At 44.7% G+C, this 19,303-nt stretch overlaps 1 protein-coding gene across 1 annotated transcript in view; it reads left to right on the top strand.

The window, feature by feature from the left end:
- Window positions 1–18,795, top strand: part of LOC143988901 (uncharacterized) — a 47,849-nt gene extending 29,054 nt beyond the window's left edge. Inside the window, exons 3-4 of the mRNA XM_077488820.1 lie at window positions 16,090–16,401; window positions 18,560–18,795. Coding sequence (XP_077344946.1) covers window positions 16,090–16,401; window positions 18,560–18,690 — 443 coding nt within the window. The 3' untranslated portion in view covers window positions 18,691–18,795. The remainder of the gene's footprint in view (window positions 1–16,089; window positions 16,402–18,559) is intronic.
- The last annotated feature ends 508 nt before the right edge of the window (window positions 18,796–19,303 follow it).

Genomic DNA, 19,303 nt, shown 5'->3' with positions numbered 1-19,303 from the left:
TCCCTTGTGTCCTCCTCAGTCAGGCTAAGCTATAACTGCAGTGCTGCAGAATTTCTTCTTGTCATTCTACTGGTATCGGAGATTGTGGCAACTGCTGGCAAATTTGGTGATTGAGGCACTGAACTGAGTCTTCCATAATTGCTGTTGTGTAATGCCGTGTTTTGGACAGTAAAGGTCAGACGGAACGAATATGTCGGACAATTCGATCGTGTGTGGGCTTCATTGGACCTTTGCTGTCGAAAAATCAGACAGACTTTAGATTTAGAACATATTTCAAATCTTTCCGATGGGCTCGAGTCCGGTCAAAAAATCAGTTCATCTGTATGCTAGTTCGACGGATGAAAACCGACGCTAGGGCAGCTATTGGCTACTGGCTATGAACGTCCTTATTCTAGTCCGGTCATACGTCATCATGGTCAAATCCGTCGGACTTTGGTGTGATTGTCTGTGGCCAAGTCCATTAGTTTGGGAAGTCTGACGAAAGTCCGTCGGGAAGACCGTTGGACCTAGTCTGCCGGAAAGTCTGGTCGTGTGTACACGGCATTAGCCTGTTAGGCATAGTTCACAACTGTCCCTGATTTCAAGGGACTGTCCCTGATTTGGAACAATGTCCCTCTGTCCTTCATTGCTCCTCATTTATCCCTCATTTTGGTCTGGTCTATATAATTGTATATAAAATGCACTTTTTATCTATCAAAAAGTATTTCCCAGCGCTAAACCTTTCATCCGATTTCTAAATTGCTGCATTTGTAAATTGCAAAAGCCAATATAAAGGAATAGTAGTGGTAAAAAAAAAAAAAAGCACTTGTGGGTTTAACCAATCTTATTTTTTTGTACAATTCTCCATTAACCCTTTCCCGCCGAGCGTACGCAGATATGCGTACTCGGCTTCCGGGGGTTATACCGGGATGATGCCCGCACCTGCAGGCATCATCTCGGTACCGTTTTTTGCAGCAGGCGATTGGCTATCCAGGCATAACAACCGATGTGGCTAAAAGCCGCTCGGCTGTTATGCCGGAGGAGCGGGAGGGGACGTCCCCCCCTCCCGCCGCTGTTACCGGTGCTCCCGCTCGATCGGGAGCACCGATTAGTGATCCGACAACTCCGGCTGCTGGGGAGGAACTGGAATGAAGCCGTAATCGGCTTCGTTCCAGTCTCCTCATCGTAAACACGGAAGCGACGTCATGACGTCACTTCCTGTTTACTCGGCTGCCAATGGCGGCGGTTTTAAAAAAATATCCGGTATTCAGAATCGCCGTTTTCGGCGATCTGAATACATTGAAGTGTAAAGGAGGGGTGGGGGGTCTTTTAGACCCCCGATCCCTCCATAAAGAGGACCTGTCACCACCTATTACTGTCACAAGGGATGTTTACATTCCTTGTGACAGCAATAAAAGTGATACATTTTATTTATTTTTTTTAAAAACAATTTAGTCATTTTAAAATAAATAAAATAAATAAAAAAAAAAAAATTTTTTTAAAGCGCCCGCCGTCCCGCGAGCTCGCGAAGCAAAGAAAACGCATACGGAAGTCGCGCCCGCGTATGTAAACGGTGTTTAAATCACACATGTGAGGTATCGCCGCGATCGTCAGAGCGAGAGCAATAATTCTAGCACTAGACCTCCTCTGTAACGCTAACCTGGTAACCGTAAAAAAATTTTAAAGCGTCGCCTATTGAGATTTTTAGGTACCGTACTTTGTCGTCAATCTACAAGTGCGCGCAATTATAAAGTGTGACATGTTTGGTATCTATTTACTCGGCGTAATATTATCTTTCACATTACGCAAAAAAATTGGGCTAATTTTACTGTTTTTTTTTTTTTATTATTCATGAAAGTGTCCCTTTTCCAAAAAAGTTGCGTTTAAAACACCACTGCGCAAATACCGTGTGACATAAAATATTGCAACAATCGCCGTTTTATTCTCTAGAGTCTCTGCTAAAAAAAATATATATATATATATATATATATATATATATATATATATATATAATGTTTGGGGGTTCCAAGTAATTTTCTAGCAAAAAATATGGATTTTAACTTGTAAACACCAAATTCCAAAAATAGGCTTAGTCATGAAAGGGTTAAGGGGGAGTGGCAAGGGGTGTGTCCTATGCCTGCATACTTTTGCTGTCCCTCCCTGTATGGTGTTAAGCACATTTGGGATCGTGGGCTGAATATTGCTGTGATTCTGCCCGACGCCACACCCTGACTCCAAATAACACTGCAATGCTGGAAAAGCGCAGCCCATGTGTTTGTGGTCCATGAATTTTTACTGGCACCACAATGTGGTGTCTTTTTGCTGTGATTGTTATCGCACAACAAGCATCCAAACCCACACTGTGTTTTGGTACCACTAAAAATGAATGGAACACAAACACATGTGCTGCGTTTTGCCAACATTGCAGTGTGATTTGGAATTGCGGACAGAATCACAGCGTTCATGCCCATGGTCCGAAGTCGCTACATTTGAACAGTCAGGACCAAACAGGCTAACACAACAGCAATTATGGAAGACTCAGTCTCAGCATATTTTATATTTTGTGCTTTAGGATATTTGACATCTGGAGTCTATGAACACCCCTGTGTTAAGGTGTGAAGTGGCTCATGATCAAATACAGCTCGAAAGGAAGCTGGACTGGGCAGGAAGACATAAAAAAAGCTTGCTGTGGGCAGCGCAGTGCCGGGTGTTCTAATATAGGCCATTAACCACATGTGATAACCATCTCCTTCACTGCCTCAATGTTCTCTTTTATTTTAATGCCCTTCACTCTTTCCCATATCTCCCCCAAACTGCCTTTACTCCCTCTTTTACCCCAGTTTCCCCCCTCCATTATCTCTACTTACCTCTATCTTCCATCCTCTCTCCCCTCTTTCTCACTCTCACTTTTATTACCTTCTTCTGTCTGTACTCATTTACCTTCATGCTTTCTCTTCCTCTCCTCCTCCTCCTTTTCTCCCCATGTTCCTCTTTTTCTCCCCCCCCCCCTTTCTCTTTAGGCTTCTTGCACATGGGCAAAAAGCCACGCACGTACATAAATACTATAAATACATTAAATATAAACACCTATGAGTGATTAATTGATTGCAATAATAGTGAGAAAAATTGATCTACCCCTCTAATAAATCAAACATAACATCATTTATAAAAAGAATTATAAATAACAAGTATTAATAATGAAATTCGAAAAATCCCAGTGATAAAAAAGTCCAATAAATGAAAAATAGTCCAGTGAGAACTTAATAAATACCTAAATTGCTAAGAATTCATTAAAAATAGAAAATATTAAGTTAATAGTAAAAATAAAAATAAAATGAAAAAAAATATATATTAGTGATAATAATAAAAAAAAATGGTGGTAATAATGAGTGTAAAAATAAAAAATAATAAAATAAAAAAAGTGTTCAATCTTCTGTGCAACTGGTTCCACAGAAGATTGAACAATTTTTTTTATTTTATTATTTTTTATTTTTTATTTTACATTATTATATGCGGTTTTTATTTTTTGTGCTATAAACAAAAAAAGAGCAACAATTTTGAAAAAAAGCTATATTTTTTACTTTTTGCTATAATAAATATCCCCAAAAATATATAAAAAAAACAAATTTTTTCCTCAGTTTAGGCCGATATGTATTCTTCTACATATATTTGGTAAAAAAATTGCAATAAGCATATATTGATTGGTTTGCGCAAAAGTTATAGCGTCTACAAAATAGGGGATAGTTTTACAGCATTTTATTATTATTTTTTTTATTAGTAATGGTGGCGATCTGCGATTTTTATCGTGCTGCAACATTATGGCGGACACATTGGACACTTTTGACACTATTTTGGGACCAGTGTCATTTATAAATGAAGAGAAGTGGTTAAACTCTAGGGGGCGATCAAGGGGTTAAGTGTGTCCTAGCGTGTGATTCTAACTGCGGGGGGTGGGGGGGGTGGGCTACCTAGGACATAACAGCGATCACTGCTCCCGATGACAGTGAGCAGTAGATCTCTGTCATGACACTAGGCAGAACAGGGAAATGCCTTGTGTACATAGGCATCTCCCCGTTCTACCTTTCCATACCGCAATCGCCTGCAAACATCAAGTTCCCGGGACCCGCGGGCATGCACTTGCGGCGGGCACGCGAGTGCCCAAAAGGCAGAAAATTTAAAGGGACGTACCTGCACGCCCATTTGCCTGCCTGTGCCATTCTGCCGATGTATATGTGTGTGTGCAATGGTCGGCAAGTGGTTAATTAACAATGGGAGAGACCCACTTAACAATAAACACATAACAAACCCTACCGCACCTCAGACTATCCAGCAACAGTCTACAGCAGTCTTTGAGACTGATGCCGCGTACACACGATCAAATTGCATTTCACCGGACAATCCGATCGTGTGTGGGCTTCAGCTGACTTTTTCAGCGTAAAGTCCGGCGGACTTAGAAAGTAGCTTTGCAGCCCAATCTTGGGTTTCAGCGGACAATACGTTCGTGAGTATGCTAGTCCGGCAGAAGCTATTGGCTACTGGGTATTGAACTTTCTTTTCTAGTTCTGTCGTACGTGCTGTACGTCATCGCGCTAGCAATCGCCAGACTTTCCGTGTGTCCGTGTGTGGCCAAGTCTGTTCGGTAGAAAGACTATCCGCCAGATTGTTTGCCGGACTAAGTACGCCGGACAATTCGATCCCGTGTACGTGGCAAAACTCATACAATATTCCAGCAGTCTGAAAAGGTGGAATTAATTTCTCTTTATAGATTTCTTAAGGGATATTGTTGATAAATATTTCTGTCCCATGTGAAGGAGCCTTTCCAACCCAGGCTGCAGGAGGGACACCATATTTCCTCTGACCATTAACCTTTACAAGATTAATATTACACCTTTCTATCCACACCAGTACAGCCGTTCACAGCTACGCATGTCTATGGGCGGCTGTATGCAGCATCTGGGCTTTCCAGGCAGCAGTAATACACCAGGATTTATGTTGTATGACCTCAGGCACCCATGTGCAAAGTCTTAAGCCCCATACACACTATCAGATTTTCGGCAGATTTTTTTCTTCAGATTTACCAAAACCATGTAGTGCAAGGGCCTGCCTGATTGCATACAAATTGAAACTCCTAAGGTTTGACCTCATATTATATGGTTTTATTAAATCTGAAGGAAAAAATCAGCAGAAAATCTGATAGTGTGTATGGGGCTTTAATCTTGGTTTTACAGTGTCTTCCTCTTCTCTTTCCATTGCCAAATCATTCCTTACCATTCTCTCACTACATCTCTTTCTCTCCTTGATTTTTTTCTTTTATTCTCTTCTTGTCTCCTTTTTGGTGCTAAATTTATCCCCTCTGCCTTTTGTGAGAAATGCAGCTGATGGTCCCTGTAATTTTCATTTCAAGTGCAGAATTTTTAATTTTATCACAACAAAGGACTACCATTGAGGAGTAAGTCTTAAAAAGGAAAAATTTTTATCTATGATGCCACAGATGCATTCCCCAAATGTTATCCTTCAGTGCTTTCACTCGACTATATGGGTGGGTGCAGCCCATAATTCATGAGGTTGCTGGGTAATGGGTTTACACGTTAGCATGGTTTGCCCAGCTCCATTTTCCAAAACCTAATATATCATTTTTAAAGTGTATGTAGTTGAAATCTCTCTAAAGTTAGTGCAAATCCCTGTTGGACAGTGTCCGCATTAGAAAATGTCCCCTTTATTCCTGTTCTACTTGCAACTTAAAAGTATTGGATTCTACCTCAGTTTTAATCCTGGTGTTAAATCCCTTCTCTCCCATTATCATAGATGGGCACACCTAGAATAAGTTGTTTAGGACAACTCCCGTAACTTCTTTTCATGGTGTTTGCAATTTTCCTTCTTGGTGTGCATGTTAGACTAGCACTCCATCCCCAACTTGAAGGTCAAAGTCTGACACTTCCAACATTTCTTGATCCACACATGACCAATTTTGAATGGGTTGTTAGATTTCAGACAGGTGCTGTTTTCATTCTCAAATCCAGGAAGTAGGAGGTGGCTCCAGTTTTTCTGTGAGGATTGTGGCCCAAATGTCTGTGCCCTCGCCCTCCAGAATACAGTCACACACAAGATGGAAGAGCGAGTAGTCTGTCGGTGAGTACACTGTCTTGTTGTAACTCCGAAACACCTGGGCCAAGTATTGGGCCCATTTCCTTAATTTACCATTAAGTAAGACTTTTAGCAGTTGTAATTGGAAGAACTTGCTTTGGAACCGAGGTCCCTTGCCTTAATATATTTTCTACAGACAGTAATTAGGAGGGCAGAATTACTTCCAGTCTTGGAGGGGATAGTTGTGGATTGGTACCGCCACATCAGACTTGGTAAAGTGGTCCACCATGTCTCTAGAATGTGATAGTGTCTGTCTGACATGTCAAGTGTAAGAAAATCGATAGTCAATAATTCCAGTGGGGCAGACGTGTGCAAAATCAATCTGCACTGACTACACTGTTGGTAGACTTGTTCTATCAACTGTAACTGACCCAAACACATGGCTTGTCTCTTGAACCAAGCAAACCTTTCGTGCTTACCCCAGTGTCCTGGAATCTTTCTACCAAGGAGAGAGCTTGGGCTGTGAATAGTATGATCTGCCAAGGTCACTGACGAGTCAGGGGAGAGCATTATTCTGCAGTACAGTGTACCATCTTTCAGGACAAGGCGGGACCATTCACCTTACAGTTTCTTGTTTCTGGTGGTAGATTCAATGTAACTTTGAGGCTGGGACACCAGCATAACTGAATTGTCTCCTTTAAGGGGCAACCACTGGATCCTCTATCTGTGTCTCTGCCCAGTTATGCTCATCCAGTACATGAATGAGGTTCACCTGAAGCCGACTCTTAGCCCTTGTACACACGGTCGGACATTCCGACGAAAAATGTCCGATCGGACCGTGTTGTCGGATAATCTGACCGTGTGTGGGCTCCATCTGACTTTTTCCGTTGGAATGTCCGACCAACAAAGTTTGAGAGCTGGATATAAAATTTTCTGACAACATGATCCGATTGTACTTTGTCCGATCGTTTGTAGAGAATTCCGATCGGACAAAGTGCCACGCATGCTCAGATCAAATTACGAGACTAAAGCTATTGGCTATTAGCCTGAATGTAGTCCCGTCGCAACGAACGAACGAACGTCATCACGTTCCGAACGATCGGATTTTCCATCAACTTTGTCCGACCGTGTGTATGCAACACCAGTTTTGGACAAAATCCGTTGGAATGTCCGACCGTGTATACAAGGGCTTCTCTCCAGTGAAGTCAGGCATTTCTATTTCTTCAGATTCTTCAGCAACATCCTTGGTTCTTAGATAGAGTGTCGGTATACTTTATCGCCTCGCTGCTTGATTCATGGCAGCAGGGCATTCTAGTTTATTGGTTTTCATGGTGTATATTTAGGGTGGTTTGGAGATGGCCCAAGTGGACAGTCCCAGCATGGGAATGGTTACCTTGCCCATCTTGGTTGCTTCTGAGGCAGTGTTTGCTTTTCCCTACAAGGGGAAAGTCCCTCCTTGCCCCATGAAGAATTATTCCTGTCTACACCTCAATGCAGATATCTCTGTATGGAACTGTGCCATGCCTTCTGTCAAGTAGTGGATAGCCACCTCCCATGGGGCTGTTTGGTTGCAGGTGGGTTTATTGTTGTTTTTTTAGCCTTTGACAGGCATGGGTGCATCCAAGCCTATTCATCTCTGCTCCAATGACCGCTTCTAATGCCCTGTACATACGGTCGGACATTTCTACGTCAAAATTCGCCGGATTTTTTCCGACGGATTTTGGGCCAAACTTGTCTTGCATACACATGGTTGCACAAAGTTGTCGGAAAATCCGATAGTTCAGAACGAGGTCACGTATATATCACGTGCGTCAGATCTATAAAGAGGCCAGTAGCCAATAGCTTTTGTCTAGTAATTTATTCTGAGCAAGTGTGACACTTTGTCCGTCGGAAGTGTCTACACACGATCGGAATTTAAACGATCGGATTTTGTTGTCAGAAAATTTTAGATCCAGCTCTCAAACTTTGTGTGTCGGAAATTCCGACGGAAAAAGTCCAATGGAGCCCACATACGATCGGATTTTCCGACAACACGATCCTATCACACATTTTCTGTCGGAAAGTCTGACCGTGTGTACAGGGCATAACAGTTTGTGGAACAAATTGGTGTTGTTTCTTTCTCTTGTAAGGTTTCTCTGACCTTGTCGGACAGCAGTCCATCTACAAATTCTTCCTTTAGCCATCCATTCATATCACCCCAGTTGGGCCATCCTCCACAGTCCTGTTCCATATGATGGATCTCTGCTCTATATCTTGTAGTTGCTATGCATATTAAAGAATGGTTTCTTCCGCTCTCTGCTTTCTTGCGATGAAGTGAGCCCTAAGCTCTCCTGAAGCCACTGCTTGGCTATATACTGCTTCTAAGCAGTTCACTGTTTTCTCAAGGGAAGCCTGGTGTTGTGCTTGGAAGTGCAGGATTAACCTTCTTGCTTATCCTTCTAAGTTGTTAATGGCCAGGTTCTGCCTGTTGAGTGGGTGGAATGCTATATGATTGAATTAGGCCTGGAAAGCTTTTGATCCAATCATCCAACTTTTGACATGGCCAGGTCCAGACTGGCCATAGGGCACACCGGGCAGCATGTCCTAACAAGAGTGGCCAGTTGATGACCAGGTCACACAGCTGGAGGTAAGCCTCTGAACACCTCTTGCTATGCGGTCATGCCAGTTTCTACTCTCCTGGTGCTCCTGCCTTACCAACAATGTAATCCTATCAGCAGAGCAGGGATCGGGAGGAGCAGGAGAACTGAACAGAAAGCAGAAGCTTGGACGTGGCCCTGTGTACCTTGGTATTTGTTGTGGATGGAACCCCGATTATGATAATGTGCAAATCCAGGGCAATGTGAAAAAAGGAGTTTAAAGAGAAGTGTTGTTTTTTTTTTGATTCATACTTTTCTATGTGGATGGAGTATCAGACCGATGCTGCATCTGTCCCCCGCTGTCTCTGCACTGAGAACCGAGCCACCGAACATCACAGTTGGCTCGGTTTTCACAGATCCCTGAGAGGGGAGCTGCTGACTGTCAGTCATTGTCTCTCCTCTCTGCTTCTCCATGCTCACCGCAGCACTGAGCTGTGGAGGGGCGGGGGCGTCCATCTCATCGGCTTGCTGAGACACTGAGACTGCCATCAATCAAGGCAGCTGGCGGATCCAGACTTCGTAAGTCAGGACGATGCGCTGCCTCGACTGATGGCAGTAACATCAGCGGAGAACGGACTTCAGACCGCTCTCTGCTGAAAACAGGTACCAGGACTACAAAACTAATTGCACGTCTGTGACCCAGAGGAGAAACCCAGCCTAAACAGCTCAAGCTGGACTTCTCCTTTACAGGAGGTCATACCTGCATTTGTGCATGGTAAGTAAAGGGGCGCTCTGCTGAAGTACCAAATCTACTATGTGTTGCACACACTCCATAAAATAAACAAGTTAAATCCTCCTTCATTTTTTTTCATGCTCCCCCTCCCAGACAATGCAGTTCAAAGTGTGAGGCTTTCAGCAACAGAGGAAGAGCTGCCAACCCAGAAAGCTTTGGGCAGGACTAGGTGTGGCTAGGTGCTGACTTAGAAGCTACAGGCTTGAGAATGTACAGCGACACCACTGATGGTCACGCCCCTTGCAACATTTTTTCAATTTGCTATGGCACAAGCAGGCACAGCCTACACAAGGGAGGCAACTCTGATCTGAATTCTGGAGCAGTGCAGCATTGTTGCCACCCGATCACAGGGGTTGCATTAAGTGGACTTTATTGTCAGGATTACCAGGTATTTTTGGGACTTTGCAGAGTGTTTAATAGAAAACTATAAAACAGATGCTCTTATAATTAAGTGCTGCTGTACATATTTTTTGAAGGCCATCGCTTTACCTTGTACTGGCAGTTCAATGCAGTTTTTCAGAATTGTTATTTGGAAACATTCTGTTACAAAGCTTCAGTAAATACATTTTGCCTGTTGCTAAGTGATTATCCATGCTGCATTTTTAGAACAATGGAAGTCTGAAGGTTTCCTTTCACTCTGACAGGTGGGAGGAGCCGAGGTTTGCTGGACCAGATCTTATCTGCCTGTAACCGCGTGTCACCGAGATGTTTGTGTCCTAAACAGACTACACATTGTTCACTAATTAAACTGCTACTTTGGCAATTATGTCTATCAAGAACGCTGCATGATAACATTACAGAATAAAACACGTAGCTTGTAGGAAAGCAACCTTTATGTATTGACTGAAAACTGGTCATCGAATAGAACAACTTTGATGGGTTTGGGTCAGTTTAATTAGAAAATTAAGTCCTGCTAGATGACTTCAAGCTGGCTCCTTTTGGAGTTATAGCTATGGAAAAACCTTAAAAATAAGTGTCTAAATGGTTTAAAATCCAGTAAAACACCCTGCTCTGCACATGCTCAGTTGCTCTCTATATTTAAGCATTGGTACTGCTGAGTTTGTAGAGGCCGATCTTTTGACAGCCTTAACCACTTTCAGACCGGACCATTTTGCTGGTAAATGACCAGAGGTCTTTTTACACTTTGGCACTGCGCTGCTTTAACTGGTAATTGCGCGGTCATGCAATGTTGTACCCAAACAAAATTTGCGTCCTTTTCTTCCCACAAATAGAGCTTTCTTTTGATGGTATTTGATTGCCTCTGCGATTTTTATTTTTTGCGATATAAACGTAAAAAGACCGCAAATTTTGAAAAAAAATGATATTTTCTACTTTTTGTTATTAGAAAAATCCAATAAACTCAATTTTAGTCATACATTTAGGACAAAATGTATTCAGCCACATGTCTTTGGTAAAAAAAAAGTCAATAATTGTATATTTATTGGTTTGCGCAAAAGTTGTCACATCTACAAACTAAGGTACGTTTTCTGGAATTTACGCAGCTTTTAGTTTACGACTGCCTATCTCATTTCTTGAGGTGCTAAAATGACAGGGCAGTACAAAACCCCCCCAAATGACCCCATTTTGGAAAGTAGACCCCCTAAGGAAATTGATAAGAGGCATGTTGAGCCCATTGAATATTTTATTTTTTTGCCTCAAGCGATTGAATAATGACAAAAAAAAAATTTTTTTTTTTTTTTTACACAAAGTTGTCACTAAATGATATATTGCTCACACATGCTATGGGCGTATGTGAAATGACACCCCAAAATAAATTCTGCTGCTTCTCCTGAGTACGGGGATACCACATATGTGGGACTTTTTGGGAGCCTAGCCGCGTACAGGGCCCCGAAAACCAAGCACCGCCTTCAGGCTTTCTAAGGGCGTCAATTTTTGATTTCACGCCTCACTACCTATTACAGTTTTGAAGGCCATAAAATGCCAAGATGGCACAAAACCCCCACAAATGACCCCATTTTAGAAAGTAGACACCCCAAGCTATTTGCTGAGAGGCATGTTGAGTCCATGGAATATTTTATATTTTGCCACAAGTTGCGGGAAAATTACAAACTTTTTTTTTTTTTTTTTTTTTTCACAAAGTTGTCACTAAATGATATATTGCTCATGCATGCCATGGGCATATGTGAAATGACACCCCAAAATAAATTCTGCTGCTTCTCCTGAGTACGGGGATACCACATATGTGGGACTTTTTGGGAGCCTAGCCGCGTACGGGGCCCCGAAAACCAAGCACCGCCTTCAGGCTTTCTAAGGGCGTAATTTTTTGAGTTCACTTCTCACTACCTATTACAGTTTTGAAGGCCATAAAATGCCAAGATGGCACAAAACCCCCACAAATTACCCCATTTTAGAAAGTAGACACCCCAAGCTATTTGCTGAGAGGCATGTTGAGTCCATGGAATATTTTATATTTTGCCACAAGTTGCGGGAAAATTACAAACTTTTTTTTTTTTTCACAAAGTTGTCACTAAATGATATATTGCTCACGCATGCCATGGGCATATGTGAAATGACACCCCAAAATAAATTCTGCTGCTTCTCCTGAGTACGGGGATACCACATATGTGGGACTTTTTGGGAGCCTAGCCGCGTACGGGGCCCCAAAAACCAAGCACCGCCTTCAGGCTTTCTAAGGGCGTTACAGTTTTGAAGGCCATAAAATGCCAAGATGGCACAAACCCCCCCCCCCCAAATGACCCCATTTTAGAAAGTAGACACCCCTAAATTTAGGGGTACACTAGTGAGACTAGGTAATAAATGGCGGGTGCCCTGAAACTATAAAAAAATAACTAACCAACCAGCGTCACCTGTAACAGTTATATGGTGATCACTGGTGAAAGGGTTAACTAGGGGGCAATCAGGGGGCTTTATGCGGTAGTATATGGGGGTCCCTGGCGCTATAAAAAGCTGCGGCGAACCTAAATACCTACCTGCCTAACTAGCGTCACCTGTGACACTAATACAGCGATCAGAAAAACGATCGCTTATTAGGCTGGGTTCACACTGGAGCGATGCGGGAACGCCACGAATGCGCGGCGGGTTCCCGCATCGCATGCCTCCCGGCGGCAGTTCACACTGCCCTATGCGAACTGCTGGGAGTGTCAGTGAAATGTTAATGACACCCCCAGATCAGTTCGCATATCGCAGTGCGATCTGCAAACTTGGATCGCATGGTGTGAACACCCATGCGATCCGATTCTGCTGCGGACCAAAAAAAGGGTCCCGTGCGAGTTTGCGGCGGGTGCGACACGAATTCAGCCATACTATCTGTATAGCTGAACTCGAATCGCACAGAGATCGGATGTGATTTGCACTGCAGTGCGGTGCGAATCACATCCGTTCTCATAAACCGCTGCAATGTGAACCCAGCCTTAGTGACACTGGCGACGGGGGGTGATCACGGGGTTAAACCTTTATTGGGGGGGTTAGGGGGGTACCTTAGAACTAAAGGGGGCTAACCCTAACTGCCCTAACAGTTATTAGTCACAAATGACACCTGCCGGGTGATCAGGGGGTTAAACCTTTATTAGGTAATAAATGGCGGGTGCCCTGAAACTATAAAAAAATAACTAACCAACCAGCGTCACCTGTAACAGTTATATGGTGATCACTGGTGAAAGGGTTAACTAGGGGGCAATCAGGGGGCTTTATGCGGTAGTATATGGGGGTCCCTAGCGCTATAAAAAGCTGCGGCGAACCTAAATACCTACCTGCCTAACTAGCGTCACCTGTGACACTAATACGGCGATCAGAAAAATGATCGCTTATTAGGCTGGGTTCACACTGGAGCGATGCGGAAACGCCGCGAATCCGCGGCGGGTTCCCGCATCGCATGCCTCCCGGCGGCAGTTCACACTGCCCTATGCGAACTGCTGGGAGTGTCAGTGAAATGTTACTGACACCCCCAGATCAGTTCGCATATCGCAGTGCGATCTGCAAACTCGGATCGCATGGTGTGAACACCCATGCGATCCGATTCTGCTGCGGGCCAAAAAAAGGGTCCCGTGCGAATTTGCGGCGGGTGCGGCGGGTGTGGCGGGTGCGGCGGGTGCGGCGAATGGCTGAACTCGAATCGCACAGAGATCGGATGTGATTTGCACTGCAGTGCGGTGCGAATCACATTCGTTCTCATAAACCGCTGCAATGTGAACCCAGCCTTAGTGACACTGGCGACGGGGGGTGATCACGGGGTTAAACCTTTATTGGGGGGGTTAGGGGGGTACATTAGAACTAAAGGGGGCTAACCCTAACTGCCCTAACAGTTATTACAGTCACAAATGACACCAATGCAAAAAAAAAAAAAAAAAAAAAAAAAATGACATTGGTGTCACTGTGACTGGGGGGCAGGGGTAATTGGGGGGGTGATCGGGGGGTAAAGGGGGGGTGTGAGTGTGCCTGGCATGTTCTACTGTGTGTGGGATGTGTTGGTGCAACTCACTGATCCGCTCTCCTCCGTGTCGGAACGAAAAATACCGACACGGAGGAGAGAATACATCACTTCCTCTCCTGTGTTTACATTACAGGAGAGGAAGTGATGTCACCGGGGATTTCCATTCGTCGGGAGCGATCGCGAGGGGGTGGCCATGAATGAATGGCCGTCCCCTCGTCCGGGATCGCTCCCGAACGAAAACCGACCGCCGCAGGCACCGGGCGGGGGCCCGATCGGGCCCCCGACCCGCGGGAGGCAAAGGACGTACATATATGTGCTTATGCCTGCCCGTGCCATTCTGATGACGTACATCGGCGTGAGGCGGTCGGCAAGTGGTTAAAGTGGAATTAAACCCTCCTATCCTTTAAAGCCAAAGAAGCTGCTTGTGTTTGATCTGCAACTGCCCTGATGCTGCATCAGTTATGACACCAGCCATTGGATGGTTTCACAGTTTGGTTGAGGACACAAGCAACTGTGACAGTTAGCAATCCCGGCATTCCAGGAATGTGACTTTATTTGAAAATGTTAAACTAATGGGTTTAGTTCCCCTTTATTATTTACTGCTGTTCAGGGTGCTCTGGGCTTCAACAAAATGGCAGCCTCCAGCAAGAAGGAACAGGAGCGATGCTGGAGGCAATTTACAGCACACACTAATTTTGGTGGCATAATTATTCATGGGGAATGCATGTTCCTTGCTAAAGAACATTATTTATTATCAAGTTGATATGGGTAAAGTTCCACTTAAAATCTGAACTCTACCCACCTTCACTCCAAGCTCAAGCTCCCTCACTGGCCACTGACATCTTCAGCGTGTATTCTTCCGGGTACCAATCTTCGGTTATTTTGATTGGCTGGACCAAGATGATGTCACTTCATTTAACTTGGCAGATGCTGAAACTGTGCACTGAGCTGCGGGTGTCTATCTCAGTGTTCAGTGCAGACAGGCAGGAAGGAAACATTAAGCCCAGGTTCACACCGCTGCGATCTCAGAGATTGCATGTGATTCGCACCCGCACTGCAGGTGCCGATCACATGCGATCTCTGAGCAATGCGAGTTCAGCCATACAGTTGTATGGCTGAACTCGCATTGGATTTGCACAGAAAATAGTGCAGGGACTTGTCTTTCCCCATATTAGAATCAGATCGCATGGGTGTTCTCACCTGCGATCTGTGAACTAAATTGGGGGTGTCATTAACTTTCTGCATTGATAGAAACAGGTAGGCTGCATTGTGGACACAGGTAGTCTGCATTGATGGACACAGATAGGCTGCATTGATGGACACAGGTGAAGCAGCATTGATGGACACAGGTGAAGCAGCATTGATGGACACAGGTGAAGCAGCATTGATGGGCACAGGTAGGCTGCATTGATGGACACAGGTGAACCAGCATTGATGGACACAGGTAGGCTGAATGGTTGGGCTCAGGGGAGGCAGCATTGATGGACACAGGTAGGCTGCATTGGTGGACACTGGACACAGGTAGGCAGCATTGTTGGGCACAGGGGAGGCAGCATTGATAGACACAGGTAGGCTGCATTGTTGGGCACAGGGGAGGTGGCATTTATGGACACAGGTAGGCTGCATCGTTGGGCACAGGTGAGGCTGCACTGATAGGCACTGATAAAGTTGTTGTTAATATTTATTTTTATAAATAAATTCTGCATAAAAACATTTAAGTTTCATTTCTTTATGGGCATGTTTAGGGGCAGAATTAGGGACGGGCAGGGTAGGGGTTGGGTAACTGGTGGCAAGTAACCCTTGAGGCCTGGCTAGTAACTCAGGACTTTAAATTGTGAGCGCTGGCCTATAGATAATTTTGGGTACCATCGTTTTTCACCATTTCAGTTTTAAGGTTTGACATGTTATCTATGTACTTGATACAGACCCCAGCTTTTAAATTGTACCAAAAATTGGGTTTTATATTGTGTTTGTGTGCACTAAAATTTATTTTAGTGTATTTTTTCCCAAAAATATTGATTTAATAAAACATTTGCGCAAATATCACGCAACATTAAAAATTTGCGTCTACCATCCTGTATCCTACAAGGGCCTCTACTTGCAGAAAACATATTATTGTTTGCAGGTTTTAAGTAATTTTGGAAATTAAAAATAAGAAAATTGCCCTGGTCTCAGTTGGGACTATAATTATGTTTTGGATTTACATGCACTTTAATGATCTGGTCTCTTTAATGTCTCCTCTGCAGTGGTCTACTGTCTTGAAATCATTCAAGTCCCCAATGTCACTGTGGAAGAGAGACACCCAACAGTACTCCGCTGTGACTTCAACAGTAGCTCTGATCGACAGGCGGTCTTCGCAAAATTCTACCACTTGCCCAATGACAGGAACCCCATGAAGAATACATCTGATGGTCGGGTTGTACTCAGCCACACCGACAGCGCTCTCACCATGACCATTGCCACCGCCCTCCTCTGCGATGCCGGAACATACGTCTGCGTTGCTGAGCTCATTCGCGGGAAACCCTCTAATGGCAGTGGGACTGAACTGATAGTAATAGGTAAACACATCCTGTTCTGTGATGTCATAAAAGTGCTGTTATTTCTGTGCAGCTCATTTTTCTTTGTCATGTATATATATCTTGTTACACCTGTATGGCCACAGTGAGAGAGACACTTTAGAGCCCAACTGAACCTTCAGTTAAAATCAGCTCCAGAAGCATCAAAAGGTCTGTAATGCCGCATACACACGACCAGACTTTCCAGCAGACTAGGTCCGACGGTCTTCCCGAAGGACTTTCGGCGGAGTTCCGACGGACTTTCAGCGGAGTTCCGACGGTGTTCCCGACGGACTTTCGGTTGAGTTCCGACGGACTTTTGGCGGAGTTCCGAAGCACTGAGCACTGTCCCTTGGTTCCACCCCTACCCACCTCTGAGAACTGTCCTTTGGTTCCACCCCTACCCACCTCTGAGCATTGTCCCTTGGTTCCACCCCTACCCACCTCTGAGCACTGTCCCTTGGTTCCACTCCATACCCACCTCTGAGCACTGTCCCTTGGTTCCACTCCATACCCACCTCTGAGCACTGTCCCTTGGTTCCACTCCTACTCACCACTGAGCACTGTCCCTTGGTTCCACCCCTACCCACCTCTAAACACTGTCCCTTGGTTCCACTCCTACTCACCACTGAGCACTGTCCCTTGGTTCCACCCCTACCCACCTCTGAGCACTGTCCCTTGGTTCCACCCCTACCCACCTCTGAGCACTGTCCCTTGGTTCCACTCCTACCCACCACTGAGCACTGTCCCTTGGTTCCACCCCTACCCACCTCTGAGCACTGTCCCTTGGTTCCAGCCCTACCCACCTCTGAGCACTGTCCCTTGGTTCCACTCCTACCCACCACTGAGCACTGTCCCTTGGTTCCACCCCTACCGACCACTGAGCACTGTCCCTTGGTTCCACCCCTACCCATCTCTGAGCACTGTCCCTTGGTTCCACCCCTACCCACCACTGAGCACTGTCCCTTGGTTCCACCCCTACCCATCTCTGAGCACTGTCCCTTGGCTCCACCCCTACCCACCTCTGAGCACTGTCCCTTGGTTCCACCCCTACCCACCTCTGAGCACCGTCCCTTGGTTCCACCCCTACCCACCTCTCAGTATCACCCCTTTTGGAAAAGTCAGCAGCAATAGACCCCCCACAAACAATAGATCTCCCCCAGCAAAATACATCCACCGCAGCAACAATAGATCTCCCAGCAACCAGCATCAATAGACTCCTCCCTCAATAGCAGACACACCCCAGCAACAATATATCCCCCACCAGCAACCATAGTCCTCCTGCAACAATAGATCTCCTCCAGAGGTAACAGATCCTCCAGCAGCCAGCCAGCAATAGACCCTCCAGCACCTCCCAGCCATTGCATGCATTCAGTGCCAGAGGTGCTGGAACTGCGTTCCCCCACGTTTCCGCTGCAAAAAAGCCCTGCTTATTATAGGGCAGATAGTAAAGTTACAATACAATTCAATACAGGAGGAATCTGAGGGCCCTGCTCCTTAGAGCTTACAATCTAAAAGGGAGGGTCACGTGATACAAAAGGTAATAACTGTAGGGGATGATCTGATAGAGAAAATAAAATAACAGTTGTTAGATGGCTTCTCTGAGGAGGAGGGTCTACAGGGATTGTCTAAAAGAAAACAGTAGTTAGTAGATAGTCCAAAAGATTGAGGTAGGAGGTCCAAAGGATCAGAGAGCCTCGGGAGAAGTCCTGGAGGTGAGCATTGGAGGAGGGAACTGGAGAGCAGGAGGTCTTTGGAGGAACGAAGAGAACGATTTGGTCTCTCTGAAGAGAAAAGTTTTCGTGGTTCACCTAAAAGTGGATAGAATAGGATATAGTCTGACAGATATGGGTAGGGAGTTCCAAATGATGGGAGAGGCTCGAGAGAAGTCCTGGAGGCAGTTTGAGATGCTTCTGAGATCATTCATACCATAACGACAGGTGCATTTGACCAACTTCTGATCTGCATTTGATCTCCTTGTGCACTGCTTTTGCATTCCCGTTACTTGTATGGGGAGAAAAGCAGTTCTGATGGGAACAATCATCTCATCCACACTAACCCTTATATTGTCAACTAAAACAATTCACACGTGTATTACAATTATATTTGTAGGTGTTCAGTTAGCCCATTGTTGTTAATGTTCTTCTTTTCCATCTCACAGCAAACCCCAAATTTAATGGCGCACAAGTTTTCCAGTCATACGCGCTCCAGCCAGTCATGGATGTGATACGTGTCATCCTACTCACTCTTCTGCTCTCCCTCCTCGTCATATTAATTTGGAAAGTTTGGTAAAGTCAACATAAGTGTGCAAATAAACATTTCCTATATGAACTTTGTACAAAAGACATCTGTTTTACAATAAAGCTTCGCAAGTAATAACTGCACAAGATTATAAAATTGTCTTCTAAATGCTGTGCTACTGTGTCGTCTTGGAATCAAGGTGGTGGTGATGTTGGTGGTTACATAGATACATAGTAGGTGAGGTTGAAAAAAAGACCATCAAGTACAACCTATGTGTGTGATTATATGTCAGTATTACATTGTATATCCCTGTATGTTGCGGCCGTTCAGGTGCTTATCTAATAGTTTCTTGAAACTATGGATGCTCCCCGCTGAGACCACCGACTGTGGAAGGGAATTCCACATCCTTACCGCTCTTACAGTAAAGAACCCTCTACTTAGTATAAGGTCAAACCTCTTTTCTTCTGATTTTAATGAGTGGCCACGAGTCTTGTTAAACTCCCTTTTTGTTTTATCCCTATTGTGGGGTCACCAGTACGGTATTTGTAAATAGAAATCATATCCCCCCTCAAGCGTCTCTTCTCCAGAGAGAATAAGTTCAGTGCTCACAACCTTTCCTCATAACTAATATCCTCCAGATCCTTTATTAGCTTTGTTGCCCTTC

Source organism: Lithobates pipiens, unplaced genomic scaffold, assembly GCF_037356315.1.
Source record: "Lithobates pipiens isolate NorthernLeopardFrog02 unplaced genomic scaffold, aLitPip1_a1.2 Scaffold_1, whole genome shotgun sequence".
NCBI classification, from domain to species: Eukaryota; Metazoa; Chordata; class Amphibia; order Anura; family Ranidae; genus Lithobates; species Lithobates pipiens.
This window is presented reverse-complemented; position numbering and strand designations above follow the sequence as displayed.